The sequence below is a fragment of the Trichomycterus rosablanca genome, chromosome 1 (assembly GCF_030014385.1).
Source record: "Trichomycterus rosablanca isolate fTriRos1 chromosome 1, fTriRos1.hap1, whole genome shotgun sequence".
In the NCBI taxonomy this organism is placed as follows: domain Eukaryota; kingdom Metazoa; phylum Chordata; class Actinopteri; order Siluriformes; family Trichomycteridae; genus Trichomycterus; species Trichomycterus rosablanca.
This window is the reverse complement of record NC_085988.1, coordinates 8,771,992-8,795,450: the sequence shown is the minus strand read 5'-3', so window position 1 is coordinate 8,795,450 and position 23,459 is coordinate 8,771,992. Positions and strand designations below refer to the sequence as shown.

At 43.6% G+C, this 23,459-nt stretch overlaps 1 protein-coding gene across 2 annotated transcripts in view; it reads left to right on the top strand.

The window, feature by feature from the left end:
* Positions 1-20,675, top strand: part of atf6b (activating transcription factor 6 beta) — a 38,946-nt gene extending 18,271 nt beyond the window's left edge. Inside the window, exons 8-16 of one of the 2 annotated variants that reach the window (XM_062999489.1) lie at positions 95-252; positions 968-1,147; positions 3,489-3,571; positions 13,304-13,522; positions 14,145-14,352; positions 18,319-18,386; positions 19,685-19,784; positions 19,867-19,951; positions 20,042-20,675. In XM_062999489.1, coding sequence (XP_062855559.1) covers positions 95-252; positions 968-1,147; positions 3,489-3,571; positions 13,304-13,522; positions 14,145-14,352; positions 18,319-18,386; positions 19,685-19,784; positions 19,867-19,951; positions 20,042-20,301 — 1,361 coding nt within the window. In that variant the 3' untranslated portion in view covers positions 20,302-20,675. Of the gene's footprint in view, positions 1-94; positions 253-967; positions 1,148-3,488; positions 3,572-13,303; positions 13,523-14,144; positions 14,353-18,315; positions 18,387-19,684; positions 19,785-19,866; positions 19,952-20,041 lie in introns of both variants that reach the window. The other variant, XM_062999480.1, reaches the window with a different exon arrangement.
* The last annotated feature ends 2,784 nt before the right edge of the window (positions 20,676-23,459 follow it).

Below are 23,459 nucleotides of genomic sequence, written 5' to 3'. Positions count from 1 at the left end.
TGGTCTGTGATGAAAGCAGATATGATAGAAGGTATGATACTAAACCTCACATTAAGTCTGTGTGTGTGTGTGTGTGTGTGTGTGTGTGTTGCAGCGGTGGTCCTCTCTCCGTCGGTGTGCCTGGGTTCCGCTCCGGCGATCGTTAAAATGGAGCCCGTATCTCCCAGCATTCACTGCGCCAGCCCTACGCCCAGCGCCAAGCCCATCATCCCAGCGTCCTCTCTGCCCGCCGGGACCTGCGGCGACATCAACGTAAGTGTGACGCCGGCGGCTGGTTCCACTATACGGCCAAAAGTATGTGGGGGGGGGGTTATTCAGGGGGTATGGGGTGGGGGCTATGCTCGAACAGGAAAGGGCCTTCCCTAGACTCTTTATCAACTGAACCCCTTAAGGATGGGTGTAGCTGGAATATCGGCACTTATTGATTAGAGGTGTCCACATACTTTCGGTTACCATGTATTTAATGGGATTAATGGGATCACGTCTGTGTAGACGCCTGGCCGGCTGATAGCACCACTAAGATTCGAACCTGGATCTTAGCAGTGGTGCAATAGAGTAATAGATCCAGTGCAGTGACAAGTCCCAGTAAGTCCCAGTTGGCTCTTACTGGTCAGGGTCGCTTGTGCTAGTGTGAATGCAGGGTCGAGCACACCACCTTTGGACCCTGGAGCAGTCTGAACCCATGCTTTTTAATGCTGGAGCTTCAGTAAGGGGTTCGGGTCCTGTAGGGTCCACTAATGGTCATGCTAGAGCATGTTACCGTGGTGATATACTGTAGGTGTTTAATAGGCTTGTCCATGAATGACTCCCTGGTAACAAATAGTGGTTCAAATCTCAGATGTGTTGTGTAATCATGAAGCATAGATTGATTTGGCTTTTAAGAGCGTAGCCTGCGTCCGAGCTCCGCCCGTCATCGTCGTCCTTAATGTGATCGTGCCTTTGTGATGGCGCTCCTCCTCTTCCTCAGATGAAGGTCCTGAAGCGACAGCAGCGCATGATAAAGAACCGGGAGTCGGCGTGTCAGAGCCGCAAGAAGAAGAAGGAGTACGTGCAGAACCTGGAGGCGCAGCTCCGAGAGGCGCAGCAGGAGAACGAGCGCCTGCGCCGGGAGAACCACGCCCTCCGACTCCGCCTCGCCGGCAAAGAGGTCAGAAACACGGACCGGAGAGGCCGATTTTTTTTTTTTTTCTAGGTTTGAATGTTTCTCAATATGTTTCATTTGGCACAGGTGCCACCCTTCCTGGCACCCCAAATATATCTGTGAGCCAAGCCCGGGATTCAAACCCCTGTCACTCAGGCACTGTTGTTACCAGCAGTGTGGCTCCTACCTTCAATAAATGTAACTGATCGGGGATGAAAACCCTGATGCAGTGTTGTAGGAACGTTCTTCCACGCAGAACGTTTCTTGTCTCGAGGAGTTCCAGGGTTCTGCATTCTTCAGCTCCTGCTTCATGCTGGACTTTAAGGTGTTTCAGATCTTTGGCATGAATTCATTTATCACCACCAACTTACCAAGTTTTTAATGCCGTCAGCAAAAAATTTAGGTTTCCGGTTGAGCTCGTAGCCACTGATGCAGCGCTGCTGTCACATCATCATCACATGAAAATCTTCTTCCCCTTAAAGCTTCTTTGTGCGTCCAAAAAGGTGGAAATCAGATGGAGCTAAATCCAGACTATAAGCGTCTCTCAGACACGACCGATTACTCCTCCTACTGCACCCTCGCCGCTTATAACCCAAATACAGTCGACCCTTGAGCTACGAACGGTTTACCATACGGACATTTCGGGTTACGAGCGATCTTTTTCAACTTAACATACGAACAAATTTCGGATCACGAACAGAAATCCAGGAAACACGTGACGTCACGAACACGTTGACTCCAAGCGTCTCTCTCTTTCTATATACATACATATACAGTATATACATTGAGCGAACATTCGGATAGCGGACGGTGTTTTTCCGGTGTTTTCTTTATCTTTTGTAAAATTCAATATTAAAATGTCCCCAGAGAAGGTGCAGAGGAAGCGCAGTGGTGAGAAAATGAATCTATTACTATTCGTTGTTGTATAATTACTCCTGCCAGTAGGTGTCACTGTGTATCAGACAGAGGGGACAGTGAGTGAGAGAGAAGAAGGAACTCGGCTGAGTAAAGTATTCTTTATTTCGTGTAATTACACCTACAAATACAGCACTACAGAAATAAAGAAGGAAATAATAGAGAAATATGAGGGTTATTGTTGTTTCTGGTTCATACATTTTATAAAAAAAGAAAGGAATTAATTACGATGTAAGGTACACACTGAAATGTGATGTGTGTGTTTATGTACAGTACTACTGTGTATTGTTGTTTATTGTTTATTACAGGATTGTCTATTCTATAATTTAAGATTTAAGGGAAAATATACGTGTATTTATAACAAAAAAGAGCATTTAAGACATTAGAGAGGTTAGGTGTAAGGGGGGGTTTGGGAGGTCTGGCACGGATTAATTCTGTTTACATTATTTCTTATGGGAAAAATAGGTTTAACTAACGAACATTTTGACTTAAGAACAGAACTTCAGAACCAATTACATTCGTCAGTCAAGGGTCCACTGTATAAAAGTGCAGGAACTTTATGAAGATCCCTCGTACTTACTATTGATTTTCTGACGTGCCTTCACTTCTGCAGTTCTCGTTTTCGTGAAATTTGAAGCCGGGGGAACATTGTAGATATCAGTTAATCAGCTTGGACACATCCGTACGGCGTCACGATATTGGAAATAATTGGCATTGCGAAATCTTTTTTTCCTGCGATATCTTTAAGATGCTGGGATTTCACCAGACGTCACTGATCCAACGTGCCCGTATTAATGATGCAGGTTTCTTACCCTACATAAGAGGCTCATCAGTGAATGGAGGATGACTAGAAGGGTTGCAGGGCATCACAGAAAGCTACGTCTTTGAACTCGGGGTTAGAACAGGGAATCGATGGGCGCCCAGGTGGCGCAGCGGGATATTTCTAAACTCCTCGGTTCGAAACTCGGCGTTGCCGCGGTCGACTGGGCGCCATCTACCGGGCATAATTGGCAGACACGTGTCTGCTAGGGCGGAATGACCGGACTATGTGGGTGTGGTCTTTAAACGCTGTGAGAGGACCCTGATTGGCAGATAGAGAGGCGCCTGTGCAGAGTGCATGGGTGAAAAAGGGTTCCGATAAGGGCTGCACGCAGGTCATCGGAGGTGTCAGCAGCAATATACCCACCTCAACTACAATCAGGGACCAGCAGCGGAATACAAATAACTCGCTATAAGACTAATAACTTGTAATAAATTTTATTAAACTTATAATGAATAGCAATATGTGTCTGATGGACAGTTCCTGACCAGACTGACCAGTCAGTCCTGAAACTGGGCGTCCAAAACATTTCCATGTAACTGTATGTGAATGTTTACGCAGCCATGCTGACCCTTCCTGTGTGTGTGTGTGTGTGTTTCTTTTCTGTGTCAGGGCGGTGACGCTGGTATCAATAAGCGTGCAGTGTGTGTGATGGTGGTGTTACTCTTCATCACCTTCAGCTTCGCCCCCGTCAGGTACAGTAGCTCACAGCACTACACACAAACCTCGTTTCCATCGTTTTTACTGACCAGATGTGTTTTGTTTTGTAAATATAAACAGATGTAGGGTTTGATCTGGACTGCAGGCAGGCCAGTCAGGCACAGGCACTCTGTGTCTATGTTGTTGCAGCACTTCCAGAATGAAAGAGAAAGCCATAAAGCCATAATTCATTTGGGAAGCACTACAAAAGCATGGACTCGTAGACACAGAGTGTGTGTGCTTGACTGGCCTGCCTGTGGTCCAGATCTGTCTCGACTTTCTTTCTAAAGTCTTGAAATCCATATGCAAGTCACCCATGATGTGGGCACTGATGCGCCCCCGTACCATGACAGATGTTGGCTTTTGCATCTTTCACTGATACAGTCTGGATGGTCCTTTCTGTCTTCTGCCCTGAGAACTTGACGTCTTTCCAGAAATTAAGCTAAACCGTTTCCACTGTCTTTTGGTCCATCTAAGATGAGCTCAGGTCCAGGGAACTCTGTATATAAATGATGTACAGCTTTCTCTTTGTGTAAAGAGTTTTAGGTTAAATTTGTAGCCTAGCGGTTAAGGTACTGGACTAGTAATAGGAAGGTTGTTGCCTAGCGGTTAAGGTACTGGACCAGTAATAGGAAGGTTGTAGCCTAGTGGTTAAGGTACTGGACCAGTAATAGGAAGGTTGTAGCCTAGTGGTTAAGGTACTGGACTAGTAATAGGAAGGTTGTAGCCTAGTGGTTAAGGTACTGGACTAGTAATAGGAAGGTTGTAGCCTAGTGGTTAAGGTACTGGACTAGTAATAGGATGTTTGTAGCCGAGTGGTTAAGGTACTGGACTAGTAATAGGAAGGTTGTCGCCTAGTGGTTAAGGTACTGGACTAGTAATAGGAAGGTTGTAGCCTTGCGGTTAAGGTACTGGACTAGTAATAGGATGTTTGTAGCCTAGTGGTTAAGGTACTGGACTAGTAATAGTAAGGTTGTAGCCTAGCAGTTAAGGTACTGGACTAGTAATAGGATGTTTGTAGCCTAGTGGTTAAGGTACTGGACTAGTAATAGGATGTTTGTAGCCTAGTGGTTAAGGTACTGGACTAGTAATAGGAAGGTTGTAGCCTAGTGGTTAAGGTACTGGACTAGTAATAGGATGTTTGTAGCCTAGTGGTTAAGGTACTGGACTAGTAATAGTAAGGTTGTAGCCTTGCGGTTAAGGTACTGGACCAGTAATAGGAAGGTTGTAGCCTAGTGGTTAAGGTACTGGACTAGTAATATGAAGGTTGTAGCCTAGCAGTTAAGGTACTGGACTAGTAATAGGAAGGTTGTAGCCTAGCAGTTAAGGTACTGGACTAGTAATAGGAAGGTTGTAGCCTAGTGGTTAAGGTACTGGACTAGTAATAGGAAGGTTGTAGCCTAGCGGTTAAGGTACTGGACTAGTAATAGGAAGGTTGTAGCCTAGCAGTTAAGGTACTGGACTAGTAATAGGAAGATTGTAGTCTAGCGGTTAAGGTACTGGACTAGTAATAGGAAGGTTGTAGCCTAGTGGTTAAGGTACTGGACTAGTAATAGGAAGGTTGTAGCCTAGTGGTTAAGGTACTGGACTAGTAATAGGAAGATTGTAGTCTAGCGGTTAAGGTACTGGACTAGTAATAGGAAGGTTGTAGCCTAGCAGTTAAGGTACTGGACTAGTAATAGGAAGATTGTAGTCTAGCGGTTAAGGTACTGGACTAGTAATAGGAAGGTTGTAGCCTAGTGATTAAGGTACTGGACTAGTAATAGGAAGGTTGTAGCCTAGCGGTTAAGGTACTGGACTAGTAATAGGAAGATTGTAGTCTAGCGGTTAAGGTACTGGACTAGTAATAGGAAGGTTGTAGCCTAGCGGTTAAGGTACTGGACTAGTAATAGGAAGGTTGTAGCCTAGTGGTTAAGGTACTGGACTAGTAATAGGATGTTTGTAGCCTTGCGGTTAAGGTACTGGACTAGTAATAGGAAGGTTGTAGTCTAGCGGTTAAGGTACTGGACTAGTAATAGGAAGGTTGTAGCCTAGCAGTTAAGGTACTGGACTAGTAATAGGAAGATTGTAGTCTAGCGGTTAAGGTACTGGACTAGTAATAGGAAGGTTGTAGCCTAGTGATTAAGGTACTGGACTAGTAATAGGAAGGTTGTAGCCTAGTGGTTAAGGTACTGGACTAGTAATAGGAAGATTGTAGTCTAGCGGTTAAGGTACTGGACTAGTAATAGGAAGGTTGTAGCCTAGTGGTTAAGGTACTGGACTAGTAATGGGAAGGTTGTAGCCTAGTGGTTAAGGTACTGGACTAGTAATAGGAAGATTGTAGTCTAGCGGTTAAGGTACTGGACTAGTAATAGGAAGGTTGTAGCCTAGTGATTAAGGTACTGGACTAGTAATAGGAAGGTTGTAGCCTAGCGGTTAAGGTACTGGACTAGTAATAGGAAGATTGTAGTCTAGCGGTTAAGGTACTGGACTAGTAATAGGAAGGTTGTAGCCTAGCGGTTAAGGTACTGGACTAGTAATAGGAAGGTTGTAGCCTAGTGGTTAAGGTACTGGACTAGTAATAGGATGTTTGTAGCCTTGCGGTTAAGGTACTGGACTAGTAATAGGAAGGTTGTAGTCTAGCAGTTAAGGTACTGGACTAGTAATAGGAAGGTTGTAGCTTAGTGGTAAAGGTACTGGACTAGTAATAGGATGTTTGTAGCCTAGTGGTAAAGGTACTGGACTAGTAATAGGAAGGTTGTAGCCTAGCAGTTAAGGTACTGGACTAGTAATAGGATGTTTGTAGCCTAGTGGTAAAGGTACTGGACTAGTAATAGGAAGGTTGTAGCCTAGCGGTTAAGGTACTGGACTAGTAATAGGATGTTTGTAGCCTAGTGGTAAAGGTACTGGACTAGTAATAGGAAGGTTGTAGCCTTGCAGTTAAGGTACTGGACTAGTAATAGGATGTTTGTAGCCTAGTGGTTAAGGTACTGGACTAGTAATAGGATGTTTGTAGCCGAGTGGTTAAGGTACTGGACTAGTAATAGGAAGGTTGTAGCCTAGCAGTTAAGGTACTGGACTAGTAATAGGATGTTTGTAGCCTAGCAGTTAAGGTACTGGACTAGTAATAGGAAGGTTGTAGCCTAGTGGTTAAGGTACTGGACTAGTAATAGGAAGGTTGTAGCCTAGTGGTTAAGGTACTGGACTAGTAATAGGAAGGTTGTAGCCTAGCAGTTAATGTACTGGACTAGTAATAGGATGTTTGTAGCCTAGTGGTTAAGGTACTGGACTAGTAATAGGAAGGTTGTAGCCTAGCAGTTAATGTACTGGACTAGTAATAGGATGTTTGTAGCCTAGTGGTTAAGGTACTGGACTAGTAATAGGAAAGTTGTAGCCTTGCGGTTAAGGTACTGGACTAGTAATTGGATGTTTGTAGCCTTGCGGTTAAGGTACTGGACTAGTAATAGGAAGGTTGTAGCCTATTGGTTAAGGTACTGGACTAGTAATAGGAAGGTTGTAGCCTAGCGGTTAAGGTACTGGACTAGTAATAGGATGTTTGTAGCCTAGTGGTAAAGGTACTGGACTAGTAATAGGAAGGTTGTAGCCTTGCAGTTAAGGTACTGGACTAGTAATAGGATGTTTGTAGCCTAGTGGTTAAGGTACTGGACTAGTAATAGGATGTTTGTAGCCGAGTGGTTAAGGTACTGGACTAGTAATAGGAAGGTTGTAGCCTAGCAGTTAAGGTACTGGACTAGTAATAGGATGTTTGTAGCCTAGCAGTTAAGGTACTGGACTAGTAATAGGAAGGTTGTAGCCTAGTGGTTAAGGTACTGGACTAGTAATAGGAAGGTTGTAGCCTAGTGGTTAAGGTACTGGACTAGTAATAGGAAGGTTGTAGCCTAGCAGTTAATGTACTGGACTAGTAATAGGATGTTTGTAGCCTAGTGGTTAAGGTACTGGACTAGTAATAGGAAGGTTGTAGCCTAGCAGTTAATGTACTGGACTAGTAATAGGATGTTTGTAGCCTAGTGGTTAAGGTACTGGACTAGTAATAGGAAAGTTGTAGCCTTGCGGTTAAGGTACTGGACTAGTAATAGGATGTTTGTAGCCTTGCGGTTAAGGTACTGGACTAGTAATAGGAAGGTTGTAGCCTATTGGTTAAGGTACTGGACTAGTAATAGGATGTTTGTAGCCTAGTGGTTAAGGTACTGGACTAGTAATAGGAAGGTTGTAGCCTAGCAGTTAAGGTACTGGACTAGTAATAGGATGTTTGTAGCCTTGCGGTTAAGGTACTGGACTAGTAATAAGGAGGGTTGTAGCTTTGCGGTTAAGGTACTTGACTAGTAATAGGAAGGTTGTCGCCTAGTGGTTAAGGTACTGGACTAGTAATAGGAAGGTTGTCGCCTAGTGGTTAAGGTACTGGACTAGTAATAGGAAGGTTGTAGCCTAGTGGTTAAGGTACTGGACTAGTAATAGGAAGATTGTAGTCTAGCGGTTAAGGTACTGGACTAGTAATAGGAAGGTTGTAGCCTAGTGATTAAGGTACTGGACTAGTAATAGGAAGGTTGTAGCCTAGTGGTTAAGGTACTGGACTAGTAATAGGAAGATTGTAGTCTAGCGGTTAAGGTACTGGACTAGTAATAGGAAGGTTGTAGCCTAGTGGTTAAGGTACTGGACTAGTAATGGGAAGGTTGTAGCCTAGTGGTTAAGGTACTGGACTAGTAATAGGAAGATTGTAGTCTAGCGGTTAAGGTACTGGACTAGTAATAGGAAGGTTGTAGCCTAGTGATTAAGGTACTGGACTAGTAATAGGAAGGTTGTAGCCTAGCGGTTAAGGTACTGGACTAGTAATAGGAAGATTGTAGTCTAGCGGTTAAGGTACTGGACTAGTAATAGGAAGGTTGTAGCCTAGCGGTTAAGGTACTGGACTAGTAATAGGAAGGTTGTAGCCTAGTGGTTAAGGTACTGGACTAGTAATAGGATGTTTGTAGCCTTGCGGTTAAGGTACTGGACTAGTAATAGGAAGGTTGTAGTCTAGCAGTTAAGGTACTGGACTAGTAATAGGAAGGTTGTAGCTTAGTGGTAAAGGTACTGGACTAGTAATAGGATGTTTGTAGCCTAGTGGTAAAGGTACTGGACTAGTAATAGGAAGGTTGTAGCCTAGCAGTTAAGGTACTGGACTAGTAATAGGATGTTTGTAGCCTAGTGGTAAAGGTACTGGACTAGTAATAGGAAGGTTGTAGCCTAGCGGTTAAGGTACTGGACTAGTAATAGGATGTTTGTAGCCTAGTGGTAAAGGTACTGGACTAGTAATAGGAAGGTTGTAGCCTTGCAGTTAAGGTACTGGACTAGTAATAGGATGTTTGTAGCCTAGTGGTTAAGGTACTGGACTAGTAATAGGATGTTTGTAGCCGAGTGGTTAAGGTACTGGACTAGTAATAGGAAGGTTGTAGCCTAGCAGTTAAGGTACTGGACTAGTAATAGGATGTTTGTAGCCTAGCAGTTAAGGTACTGGACTAGTAATAGGAAGGTTGTAGCCTAGTGGTTAAGGTACTGGACTAGTAATAGGAAGGTTGTAGCCTAGTGGTTAAGGTACTGGACTAGTAATAGGAAGGTTGTAGCCTAGCAGTTAATGTACTGGACTAGTAATAGGATGTTTGTAGCCTAGTGGTTAAGGTACTGGACTAGTAATAGGAAGGTTGTAGCCTAGCAGTTAATGTACTGGACTAGTAATAGGATGTTTGTAGCCTAGTGGTTAAGGTACTGGACTAGTAATAGGAAAGTTGTAGCCTTGCGGTTAAGGTACTGGACTAGTAATAGGATGTTTGTAGCCTTGCGGTTAAGGTACTGGACTAGTAATAGGAAGGTTGTAGCCTATTGGTTAAGGTACTGGACTAGTAATAGGAAGGTTGTAGCCTAGCGGTTAAGGTACTGGACTAGTAATAGGATGTTTGTAGCCTAGTGGTAAAGGTACTGGACTAGTAATAGGAAGGTTGTAGCCTTGCAGTTAAGGTACTGGACTAGTAATAGGATGTTTGTAGCCTAGTGGTTAAGGTACTGGACTAGTAATAGGATGTTTGTAGCCGAGTGGTTAAGGTACTGGACTAGTAATAGGAAGGTTGTAGCCTAGCAGTTAAGGTACTGGACTAGTAATAGGATGTTTGTAGCCTAGCAGTTAAGGTACTGGACTAGTAATAGGAAGGTTGTAGCCTAGTGGTTAAGGTACTGGACTAGTAATAGGAAGGTTGTAGCCTAGTGGTTAAGGTACTGGACTAGTAATAGGAAGGTTGTAGCCTAGCAGTTAATGTACTGGACTAGTAATAGGATGTTTGTAGCCTAGTGGTTAAGGTACTGGACTAGTAATAGGAAGGTTGTAGCCTAGCAGTTAATGTACTGGACTAGTAATAGGATGTTTGTAGCCTAGTGGTTAAGGTACTGGACTAGTAATAGGAAAGTTGTAGCCTTGCGGTTAAGGTACTGGACTAGTAATAGGATGTTTGTAGCCTTGCGGTTAAGGTACTGGACTAGTAATAGGAAGGTTGTAGCCTATTGGTTAAGGTACTGGACTAGTAATAGGATGTTTGTAGCCTAGTGGTTAAGGTACTGGACTAGTAATAGGAAGGTTGTAGCCTAGCAGTTAAGGTACTGGACTAGTAATAGGATGTTTGTAGCCTTGCGGTTAAGGTACTGGACTAGTAATAAGGAGGGTTGTAGCTTTGCGGTTAAGGTACTTGACTAGTAATAGGAAGGTTGTCGCCTAGTGGTTAAGGTACTGGACTAGTAATAGGAAGGTTGTCGCCTAGTGGTTAAGGTACTGGACTAGTAATAGGAAGGTTGTAGCCTAGTGGTTAAGGTACTGGACTAGTAATAGGATGTTTGTAGCCTTGCGGTTAAGGTACTGGACTAGTAATAAGGAGGGTTGTAGCCTTGCGGTTAAGGTACTGGACTAGTAATAGGAAGGTTGTAGCCTTGCGGTTAAGGTACTGGACTAGTAATAGGAAGGTTGTAGCCTAGCAGTTAAGGTACTGGACTAGTAATAGGATGTTTGTAGCCTTGCGGTTAAGGTACTGGACTAGTAATAGGAAGGTTGTAGCCTAGTGGTTAAGGTACTGGACTAGTAATAGGAAGGTTGTAGCCTAGTGGTTAAGGTACTGGACTAGTAATAGGAAGGTTGTAGCCTAGCAGTTAATGTACTGGACTAGTAATAGGATGTTTGTAGCCTAGTGGTTAAGGTACTGGACTAGTAATAGGAAAGTTGTAGCCTTGCGGTTAAGGTACTGGACTAGTAATAGGATGTTTGTAGCCTTGCGGTTAAGGTACTGGACTAGTAATAGGAAGGTTGTAGCCTATTGGTTAAGGTACTGGACTAGTAATAGGATGTTTGTAGCCTAGTGGTTAAGGTACTGGACTAGTAATAGGAAGGTTGTAGCCTAGCAGTTAAGGTACTGGACTAGTAATAGGATGTTTGTAGCCTTGCGGTTAAGGTACTGGACTAGTAATAAGGAGGGTTGTAGCCTTGCGGTTAAGGTACTTGACTAATAATAGGAAGGTTGTCGCCTAGTGGTTAAGGTACTGGACTAGTAATAGGAAGGTTGTAGTCTAGCACTTAAGGTACTGGACTAGTAATAGGAAGGTTGTAGTCTAGCGGTTAAGGTACTGGACTAGTAATAGGAAGGTTGTAGTCTAGCACTTAAGGTACTGGACTAGTAATAGGAAGGTTGTAGTCTAGCGGTTAAGGTACTGGACTAGTAATAATGAGGGTTGTAGCCTTGCGGTTAAGGTACTTGACTAATAATAGGAAGGTTGTCGCCTAGTGGTTAAGGTACTGGACTAGTAATAGGAAGGTTGTAGTCTAGCACTTAAGGTACTGGACTAGTAATAGGAAGGTTGTAGTCTAGCGGTTAAGGTACTGGACTAGTAATAGGAAGGTTGTAGTCTAGCACTTAAGGTACTGGACTAGTAATAGGAAGGTTGTAGTCTAGCGGTTAAGGTACTGGACTAGTAATAGGAAGGTTGTAGTCTAGCGGTTAAGGTACTGGACTAGTAATAGGAAGGTTGTAGTCTAGCGGTTAAGGTACTGGACTAGTAATAGGAAGGTTGTAGCCTAGCGGTTAAGGTACTGGACTAGTAATAGGAAGGTTGTAGCCTAGTGGTGAAGGTACTGGACTAGTAATAGGAAGGTTGTAGCCTAGTGGTTAAGGTACTGGACTAGTAATAGGAAGGTTGTAGCCTAGTGGTGAAGGTACTGGACTAGTAATAGGAAGGTTGTAGCCTAGCAGTTAAGGTACTGGACTAGTAATAGGAAGGTTGTAGCCTAGCAGTTAATGTACTGGACTAGTAATAGGAAGGTTGTAGCCTAGCAGTTAAGGTACTGGACTAGTAATAGGAAGATTGTAGCCTAGTGGTTAAGGTACTGGACTAGTAATAGGAAGGTTGTAGCCTAGCAGTTAAGGTACTGGACTAGTAATAGGAAGATTGTAGTCTAGCGGTTAAGGTACTGGACTAGTAATAGGAAGGTTGTAGCCTAGCGGTTAAGGTACTGGACTAGTAATAGGAAGGTTGTAGCCTAGCAGTTAAGGTACTGGACTAGTAATAGGATGTTTGTAGCCTAGTGGTGAAGGTACTGGACTAGTAATAGGAAGGTTGTAGTCTAGCAGTTAAGGTACTGGACTAGTAATAGGAAGGTTGTAGCCTAGCAGTTAAGGTACTGGACTAGTAATAGGAAGGTTGTAGCCTAGCAGTTAAGGTACTGGACTAGTAATAGGAAGATTGTAGTCTAGCGGTTAAGGTACTGGACTAGTAATAGGAAGGTTGTAGCCTAGCGGTTAAGGTACTGGACTAGTAATAGGAAGGTTGTAGCCTAGTAGTTAAGGTACTGGACTAGTAATAGGATGTTTGTAGCCTAGTGGTTAAGGTACTGGACTAGTAATAGGAAGGTTGTAGCCTAGCGGTTAAGGTATTGGACCAGTAATAGGAAGGTTGTAGCCTAGCGGTTAAGGTATTGGACCAGTAATAGGAAGGTTGTAGTCTAGCGTTTAAGGTACTGGACTAGTAGTCAGAAGGTTGTTGGTTCAATCCCCATCACTTCCAGGATGCCACTGTTGGGCCCTTGAGCAAGGCCCTTAACTCTCAGTTAATTAGACTGTATACTGTTATTCGTTTTGGATAAAGCAGCTTCTGCTAAATGCTGAAAATGTGAATGTAGAAGAATTTCTTGATGCAGCGGCGGACTGTGTTAAGTGACGATGGCTTTCTGAAGTGCTCCTAAAGCCTATGTGGCTTTATTTATCATGGAAGCATCACAGTTTCTCATAGAATGTGCTCCGAGAGCTCAAAGGTCAACCACATTCAGCAGAGGTTTCTGGCTTTGCCCTACACGGACTAAGAATCTTTCCTGAATCTTTCCACAATATTAAGTACTGTAGATGGTGAACGTGTTGAGAAATGCTCTTTAACTGATGAGCCACGACCCTTCTGAACCCTTGGTGGATCCTTCTTGTGGAATAGCTTTACTTTTCCAGAAACTGGGATTGTAGTAGGATGCACTATATGGCCAAAAGTATATGGACACCTGAGCATGAGCTCATGTTTGACATCCCATTTTAAAACCATGAGCATTTATATGTCAGTCAGCTTTTACAGTCATGACTGAACCGACTGAACCTTCTAAATAACAATTAAGAGGCGTGTCCTAATACTTTCGGCCTTATTGTTCACATTTGAACACTCACCTCGTCATTCTCCCTCAGCATCACCGACAGGAAGCTTCACTCCTCGCTGGAGGAGGAGCCGGAGCACCACGTGAGGCGCCGCCTGCTGGAGGCTCAGGACACCTACGAGGCTCCGGACGCCAGCCAGACGGCGAGCGACAGGCCGGCGGAGGACAGGCTGGACAGCGAGGAGGACCCGGGGGAGGACAGGTGGAGGAGAGGAGAGGTGGAGAGAGACACCGCTGACTTTCAGTTCAGGTACCTTCACATTTCTACTATTCTTCCATTTTTGGACGTATCCAGCGCCCCTTCACAATCATGAACACGTGAAACCTCCAGCCACTACTGGGAGATGTGTGTGTGTGGGGGGAGGGGGGGGGGGGGTATACCAGTGTACCAGTTCTCAGTCATTTCCACAGCCTGGTTTCTGTTTCCCAGCTACTCCATCCACACTTTTCCAGCAGAAGCTGGGGTCAGAGCGCAGGGTCAGACTCTATGGCTCAACAAAGGCTGGGATTCCAACCCACAACCTTCTGATTAATAGCCCAGAGTCCTAACCACTGCCTTGCAGCTGCTTTTATTTGCTAATTCCAGACGTATTGGTAATGAAGCCACAGTTCCTGGGCTCTGCGGACCCAAGAATCGAGGGCCTTGCTCAGGGGAAGGTGTGGGTCTCGAACCTGCAACCTTCTGAATGTTAGTCCAGTAGCCTAACTGTGATATGAAAGGTTTCCGACTGGCGCTGTATGATCCACCAGTTTTCCCTCCATCCTCCAGTGTATTCTTTTGCATGCTCTTACAAGGCGGTGCACGGTGTGCCCGTGGTGAGATAAAGGTTGTTCTTGCATGTCGGTAACGCTCAGTTTCTCCGCGCCCGTAGGAACGTGACCACCATGTTCAGCGAGGTGAGGGACCTGGTTCTGCAGGACATCGACCGGCTCTTCTCCTCCCCCGACTGCAGGCAGTTCAACCGCTCCGAGTCCCTCAGGCTGGCCGACGAGCTGCGCGGCTGGGTGCGGCGGCATCAGATCAACCGCAAGAAGTCCAACCGAAAACCCAAGATTGCTCAGAAAGCCAAAATAGCTCAGGTGTGAACACACACACACACACACACACACAAACGTTCTGAGAGCGATATCGTCCCGCCACAGAGAGAAAAGGAAACAGTCATGTGACAGTCAGCCAATAACATCCCCCCCACCATTTGCTCCCAGTCTGATCTTCTCCAGATGTTCACAAGTCACGAAATACGAGTCCGAGTCAAGTCATGAGTCAAGTCACGAGTCTTTAGGCTAGAGTCCGAGTCAAGTCATGAGTCTTTAGACTAGAGTCCGAGTCAAGTCATGAGTCTTTATGCTAGAGTCCGAGTCAAGTCACGAGTCTTTAGGCTAGAGTCCGAGTCAAGTCACGAGTCTTTAGGCTAGAGTCTGAGTCAAGTCACGAGTCTTTAGGCTAGAATCCGAGTCAAGTCACGAGTCTTTAGGCTAGAGTCCGAGTCAAGTCATGAGTCAAGTCACGAGTCTTTATGCTAGAGTCCGAGTCAAGTCACGAGTCTTTAGGCTAGAGTTCGAGTCAAGTCACGAGTCTTTAGGCTAGAGTCCGAGTCAAGTCACGAGTCTTTAGGCTAGAATCCGAGTCAAGTCACGAGTCTTTAGGCTAGAGTTCGAGTCAAGTCACGAGTCTTTAGGCTAGAGTCCGAGTCAAGTCACGAGTCTTTAGGCTAGAATCCGAGTCAAGTCACGAGTCTTTAGGCTAGAGTCCGAGTCAAGTCACGAGTCTTTAGACTAAAGTCCGAGTCAAGTCACGAGTCTTTAGGCTAGAGTCCGAGTCAAGTCACGAGTCTTTAGGCTAGAGTTCGAGTCAAGTCACGAGTCTTTAGGCTAGAGTCCGAGTCAAGTCACGAGTCTTTAGGCTAGAGTCCGAGTCAAGTCACGAGTCTTTAGGCTAGAATCCGAGTCAAGTCACGAGTCTTTAGGCTAGAGTCCGAGTCAAGTCACGAGTCTTTAGACTAGAGTCCGAGTCAAGTCGTGAGTCTTTAGGCTAGAGTCCGAGTCAAGTCATGAGTCTTTATGCTAGAGTCAGAGTCAAGTCACGAGTCTTTAGGCTAGAGTCCGAGTCAAGTCATGAGTCTTTAGGCTAGAGTCCGAGTCAAGTCATGAGTCTTTAGGCTAGAGTCCGAGTCAAGTCACGAGTCTTTAGACTAGAGTCCGAGTCAAGTCGTGAGTCTTTAGGCTAGAGTCCGAGTCAAGTCACGAGTCTTTATGCTAGAGTCCGAGTCAAGTCACGAGTCTTTAGGCTAGAGTCCAAGTCAAGTCACGAGTCTTTAGGCTAGAGTCCAAGTCAAGTCACGAGTCTTTAGGCTAGAGTCTGAGTCAAGTAATGAGTCTTTAGGCTAGAGTTCGAGTCAAGTCACGAGTCTTTAGGCTAGAGTCCGAGTCAAGTCACGAGTCTTTAGGCTAGAGTCCGAGTCAAGTCATGAGTCTTTATGCTAGAGTCCGAGTCAAGTAATGAGTCTTTAGGCTAGAGTCCGAGTCAAGTAATGAGTCTTTAGGCTAGAGTCCGAGTCAAGTCACGAGTCTTTAGGCTAGAATCCGAGTCAAGTCACGAGTCTTTAGGCTAGAGTTCAAGTCAAGTCACGAGTCTTTAGGCTAGAGTCCGAGTCAAGGTACGAGTCTTTAGGCTAGAGTCCGAGTCAAGTCACGAGTCTTTATGCTAGAGTCCGAGTCAAGTAATGAGTCTTTAGGCTAGAGTCCGAGTCAAGTAATGAGTCTTTAGGCTAGAGTCCGAGTCATGTCACGAGTCTTTAGGCTAGAGTCCGAGTCAAGTCACGAGTCTTTAGGCTAGAGTCCGAGTCAAGTCACGAGTCTTTAGGCTAGAGTCAGAGTCAAGTCACGAGTCTTTAGGCTAGAGTCCGAGTCAAGTCACAAGTCTTTAGGCTAGAGTCCGAGTCGTCATGAGTCTTTAGGCTAGAGTCCGAGTCAAGTCACGAGTCTTTAGACTAGAGTCTGAGTCAAGTCACGAGTCTTTAGACTAGAGTCTGAGTCAAGTCATGAGTCTTTAGACTAGAGTCCGAGTCAAGTCACGAGTCAATATAATAAACACAAAACATATATTGGAAATGTAGCGTAGAAATAATCTGTAAGTTCAGATAAAAACAACAACAGATTAGCGAGTGTATTTAGCCGTTTTACTTCGTGCCTTTACTTTCCTCCTCATTGTGTAAATGAATGTAATTTCTGTAACAAGAAGGTTCCAGTTAAAAGCTTCAACTTATATGTTTTGTTTTCATTACAAAACAAAAGCGCTCGATAAATCACGGCACGGCGGCCAAAATCCCAAACACAGCAAAAACAATCATAAGCACTGCTTACCTTAGCTTCTGTTCTTCCAGATGCTATTACATTTATAAGCGTGCGTCCCATTAGGAACAGAATCCGTTATTTTGTAAATGTGCTTATAATTAAAAACCTCCAAACTTTTCCCGGTTGTGAAGTAAAACAGGAAGTCGTTAGAAAGCTGATCGAGCGTTTCATTACCACGTCATCTGTGTGACGCAAACCGAATAAATGCAAATAACAGCATTTCTTACTAACAATTACAATCAGAAGCTCTGATTGGCTCAGAAAGCGTCTCTCATCCATCAGCACCGATTCTGTAGGAGCGTTCCATTCACCCCGGTCGTTCCTGTGAAGTGCACTACGTAGGGTATTCCACCATTTTAAGTGAGATTCTGATCCAAAGGTAACGAATATGTTCAAATGAAGTGAACTTCAGACTGTGTAGGGAGTAGTGAGCGATGATTCATCACTACACCGGAAGCTGGCTGTTACATTAACACATTGCGTGCGTTGCGGGTTAAGACGACCAAAATGGGTTAATTGTCACACGTAACTAATGTTAACACATGCTGACGCTAGAGACTCTTGTTGTTTACAAGTCATTTTTTACGAGTCATGAGTCGAGTCCATCTTTGTAGACTGTCCAACACTAGTACGGGAGCATCAACCAGGCAGCAGATGGCGCTGTTGCACTTCCATAATGAATCTAATAATTAATATTCCTTAATCCCCCCCCACACACACACATGCACACACGACCGTGCCTATGTGCAGAAGATTCGAACCCAGATCTCAGTCCGAATGAATAATAAATGAATAATTTATAAGAGAGAAGTGTTCGCACCATAGGGTGCACCTTCCTGGGTAAAATAGGAACACACACTGTAATAGTCGGGTGTATTGATTTCCACCAGGTTCCGCTTGCTAAAACAAAAGTGGACTTATCAGAGCATGTTACTTTGTGTGTTGCTCAGGGGTCCAGGTTGTGTGCTCTTTACACCATTTGTTGGATATCAGCTGGCACTTCTATACAGAACGCTCACGACTGGGACTGAATACAATCCGATCTGTTGAGAATCGAGGGCATTGCATCCGATTGTGGCGTAAGTCCGGATCTTTGTGGTATGAAAGGTTCCTGAATGGTGATGCTGTCATGGATTCCGGTTCCAGGAAGCTCGTTCATCTTTGTTAATTTTGGTGGTTGCTGGTTGCTGGTTGAAGCCCCACCACCGCCTGCTGCCACTGCTGGGCCCCTGAGCAAGGCCCTTAACACTTGATTGCTTAAACTGTATTCAGTCCACTAAATACCACAAATGTAATGTAAATGGTATTTTTGTTGTTGAAACTGGATCATAGAGGTGCTGGGGGGGTTTTGGGGGGCTGGGCTAGTTTTGAGGGCATTGGGTAACAGCCCTGGAAAGTGGCTCCTGTCCCTGTCGAGTTGCTTCCACTGCTGGGACTATAGGGACTCTGTTAGTTGCCCCCCACATGTTAAAGTTCTGATTATCAGAAAACCTGCTTTTAATATAATTTGGGCGTCATCGTGACTGTCAATATGTGGTTTCCGTTATTATGTCCACCACAGTTAGACACAACATCACCCATCCTGACCTCTACGTCCTTCCTTTCCTAAAATTGGGACGCCGCTGAGCTTCTAGCTTCTCACCTTTGATTAACGTTGATTAACGATGGGCGTGTTTTTCTTTCCGCCAGCAGAAAGCTCAGCACAGGAAGACCAACTTCTCCCGCTACCTACCCATCGAGACTCACCGCGCCATCGAGAGGTACGAAGTACTACATTTCCCAGCAGCCTCTGCTTCTAATACGGTGTAATGCTAGCTAACAGCTTTAATAATAATAATAATAATTTAATACTACTAATAATTTAATACTAATAATAATTTAATAATAATAATAATTTAATAATAATAATAATTTAATAATAGTAATAATAACAACAATAATAATAGTAATAATAACAATAATAATAATGTTAATAATAATTTAATAATAACAATAATTTAATAGTAATATTTTAATAATAATAATGATAATGATAATTTAATAATAATAATAATGATAATAATAATTTAATAATAATATTTTAATAATAAATAATAATTTAATAATAATAATGATGATAATAATAATTTAATAGTATAATAATAATTTAATAATAATAATGAATTAATAATAATTTAATAATAAATTAATAATACTTTAATTATATTAATAATAATAATTTAATAATAATATTTTAATGATAATAATGATAATTTAATAATAATAATAATGATAATAATGATAATTTAATAATAATAATAATGATAATAATAATTTGATGATAATAATAATTTAATAGTATAATAATAATTTAATAATAATAATGAATTAATAATAATTTAATAATAAATTAATAATACTTGAATAATAATAATAATAATAATAACAATTTAATAATAATTATTTAATAATACTAATTATTAGGGATGTAACGATACACTCTACCCACAGTGCGATACGATTTTTTCCCGATTTTTTTTTCTTTAAAAGAAATAAAATAAAATAAAATACTGTATTTTTGATTATCTTTTATTTATCTAAATAATGAACGTCCTTCTGTTTGAGGTAGGTACAAACTATACAAAACAATGCTGCACATTTCCCTTTTTGTGTAAAAAAAAAAATGAAATTAAATAAATAAATGAATAATACAAATAAAGAAAGTATTCTCACAAAAATACATTTGGCTGGAAAATTCCGAACCTGGCAACCCTGCAGTGATGTTAACCAGGCGAGGTGAATAGCGCCAGTGCACAAATTGTATGAATTGATACAATCTGTGCAACAATTATTATTATTTTCTCCACTGTGATACCGGTTGTAATTATTATTTATTATTATTTGGCTGTGTCTGAGGGAGGGAGGTCGACGGGGTTCCTCAAAGCTGCTGCCAATGCTTCCAGTACTGCCGTCCCTCCCTCAGGCACGGCCAACGGACCACTGTTCCACCCAAGTGGCTGCAGTTCACCTTGTCACCACTAGAGCGTAAATTAAACCTGTGTGTACTGTGTGTTATCAGTCAGCTGCAGCTCTTACCCGGACCGGAGGTGAGCTACGCCGACTTCCTGGACGCCATCGATCGGCGCGAGGACACCTTCTACGTGGTCTCGTTCAGACGGGTGAGAGACGGAGCGCGTCGCTTATTAAACGCCGTTCGTTTTAAGACCGTGACGATCGAAAATGTGCGTGTGTTTGTTTCAGGATCATCTGCTGCTTCCTGCCATCAGTCACAACAAAACCACGCGTCCCAAAATGTCCCTGGTCATGCCGGCCATGGCCGTCAACGGTGAGATGCTGTCAAATACTAACGGGTAATTTACTGGACTAGTGAGCACTAGGGCGCTGGTTCAAACCTCATTACTGTGTGTGTGCGCAGAGTCGGTGTACAACTCGTCCAAGGGCGGCTACGAGCTGATGATGCAGGTGGACTGCGAGGTGATGGACACCCGGATCGTCCCCATCAAATCCTCCGTCGTCCCTCCCTCCCTCAGAGACACGCCCCCGAACCCGCCCACTCACCACCACCACCACCATGCTAACCACACCCGGCAGCACCACCCGCCGACGCCCAGGCAGCCCCTGCCGGCCAGGAGGAGGGGGGCGGAGTTTCTGATCAGCCAGTCAGGATCAGTGTGAAAGAAGGGAAACTCACACACACACACACACACACACACACACACACACACACAGATACACACACTAGATTTATACACACACACACACACACTTACCCATATATGCCCACACAGATACACACACTTACCTAGACTTACACACATACACACTTACCCATATATGCCCACGCACACACACACACACACGCACACACACACACACTTATCTAGATTTATACACACACTGAAATGTATACACACACACTTACCCATATATGCCCACACACACACAGATACACACACTTACCTAGATTTATACACAGACACATACACACACACATTACCCATGTATATATAATACACACACACACACACAGATACACACACTTACCTAGATGTACACACACATATACCCTGTTATATACAGGTCCTTCTCAAAAAATTAGCATATTGTGATAAAGTTCATTATTTTCCATAATGTAATGATAAAAATTAAACTTTCATATATTTTAGATTCATTGCACACCAACTGAAATATTTCAGGTCTTTTATTGTTTTAATACTGATGATTTTGGCATACAGCTCATGAAAACCCAAAATTCCTATCTCAAAAAATTAGCATATCATGAAAAGGTTCTCTAAACGAGCTATTAACCTAATCATCTGAATCAACGAATTAACTCTAAACACCTGCAAAAGATTCCTGAGGCTTTTAAAAACTCCCAGCCTGGTTCATTACTCAAAACTGCATTCATGGGTAAGACTGCCGACCTGACTGCTGTCCAGAAGGCCATCATTGACACCCTCAAGCAAGAGGGTAAGACACAGAAAGAAATTTCTGAACGAATAGGCTGTTCCCAGAGTGCTGTATCAAGGCACCTCAGTGGGAAGTCTGTGGGAAGGAAAAAGTGTGGCAGAAAACGCTGCACAACGAGAAGAGGTGACCGGACCCTGAGGAAGATTGTGGAGAAGGGCCGATTCCAGACCTTGGGGGACCTGCGGAAGCAGTGGACTGAGTCTGGAGTAGAAACATCCAGAGCCACCGTGCACAGGCGTGTGCAGGAAATGGGCTACAGGTGCCGCAATCCCCAGGTCAAGCCACTTTTGAACCAGAAACAGTGGCAGAAGCGCCTGACCTGGGCTACAGAGAAGCAGCACTGGACTGTTGCTCAGTGGTCCAAAGTACTGTTTTCGGAAATCAAGGTGCCAGAGTCTGGAGAAGGAAATGCCAAAATGCCTGAAGTCCAGTGTCAAGTACCCACAGTCAGTGATGGTCTGGGGTGCCATGTCAGCTGCTGGTGTTGGTCCACTGTGTTTTATCAAGGGCAGGGTCAATGCAGCTAGCTATCAGGAGATTTTGGAGCACTTCATGCTTCCATCTGCTGAAAAGCTTTATGGAGATGAAGATTTCATTTTTCAGCACGACCTGGCACCTGCTCACAGTGCCAAAACCACTGGCGAATGGTTTACTGACCATGGTATTACTGTGCTCAATTGGCCTGCCAACTCTCCTGACCTGAACCCCATAGAGAATCTGTGGGATATTGTGAAGAGAAAGTTGAGAGACACAAGACCCAACACTCTGGATGAGCTTAAGGCCGCTATCGAAGCATCCTGGGCCTCCATAACACCTCAGCAGTGCCACAGGCTGATTGCCTCCATGCCACGCCGCATTGAAGCAGTCATTTCTGCAAAAGGATTCCCGACCAAGTATTGAGTGCATAACTGAACATAATTATTTGAAGGTTGACTTTTTTTGTATTAAAAACACTTTTCTTTTATTGGTCGGATGAAATATGCTAATTTTTTGAGATAGGAATTTTGGGTTTTCATGAGCTGTATGCCAAAATCATCAGTATTAAAACAATAAAAGACCTGAAATATTTCAGTTGGTGTGCAATGAATCTAAAATATATGAAAGTTTAATTTTTATCATTACATTATGGAAAATAATGAACTTTATCACAATATGCTAATTTTTTGAGAAGGACCTGTATATACATACATACACACATATAATATACAGTGGGGGAAATAAGTATTTGATCCCCTGCTGATTTTGTAAGTTTACCCCCTTACAAAGACTTGAACAGTCTATAATTTTTATGGAAGGTTTATTTTAACAGAGAGAGACAGAATATCAACAAAACATCCAGAAAAAAAACACTAAATAAAAGTTATAAATTAATTTGTATTTAATTAAGGGAAATAAGTATTTGATCCCCTACCAACCAGCAAGAATTCTGACCCCCACAGACCGGTTATGTGCCCATGAGGCTACAAATTAGTCCTGTCCCTGTATAAAAGACTCCTGTCACAGAATCAGTTTCTTCTGTTCAAATCTCTCGACCACCATGGGCAAGACCAAAGAGCTATCAAAGGACGTCAGGGACAAGATTGTAGACCTGCACAAGGCTGGAATGGGCTACAAGACCATCAGCAAGAAGCTTGGTGAGAAAGAGACCACTGTTGGTGCGATCATTCGAAAATGGAAGAAATACAAGATCACAGTCAATCACCCTCGCTCTGGAGCTCCATGCAAGATCTCACCTGGTGGGGTAAGAATGATTCTGAGAAAGGTGAGGTCAGTCCAGAATTACACGGGAGGAGCTTGTCAATGATCTCAAGGGAGCTGGGAGCACAGTCACCAAGAAAACCATTAGTAACACACTTCGCCGTAATGGATTGAGATCCTGCAGTGCCCGCAAAGTCCCTCTGCTCAAGAAGGCTCATGTACAGGCCCGTCTGAAGTTTGCCAATGAACACCTGAATGATTCAGAGAAAGCTTGGGAGAATGTGATATGGTCAGATGAGACCAAAATTGAGCTCTTTGGTATCAACTCCACTCACCATGTTTGGAGGCAGAGAAATGCCCGGTGGGGATGGTGTTCTTGGGGTCATATCCAGCATTTCTCTGCTCCCAGCTCTCTTGAGATCATTGACAAGCTCCTCCCGTGTAATTCTGGACTGACCTCACCTTTCTCAGAATCATTCTTACCCCACCAGGTGAGATCTTGCATGGAGCTCCAGAGTGAGGGTGATTGACTGTGATCTTGTATTTCTTCCATTTTCGAATGATCGCACCAACAGTGGTCTCTTTCTCACCAAGCTTCTTGCTGATGGTCTTGTAGCCCATTCCAGCCTTGTGCAGGTCTACAATCTTGTCCCTGACGTCCTTTG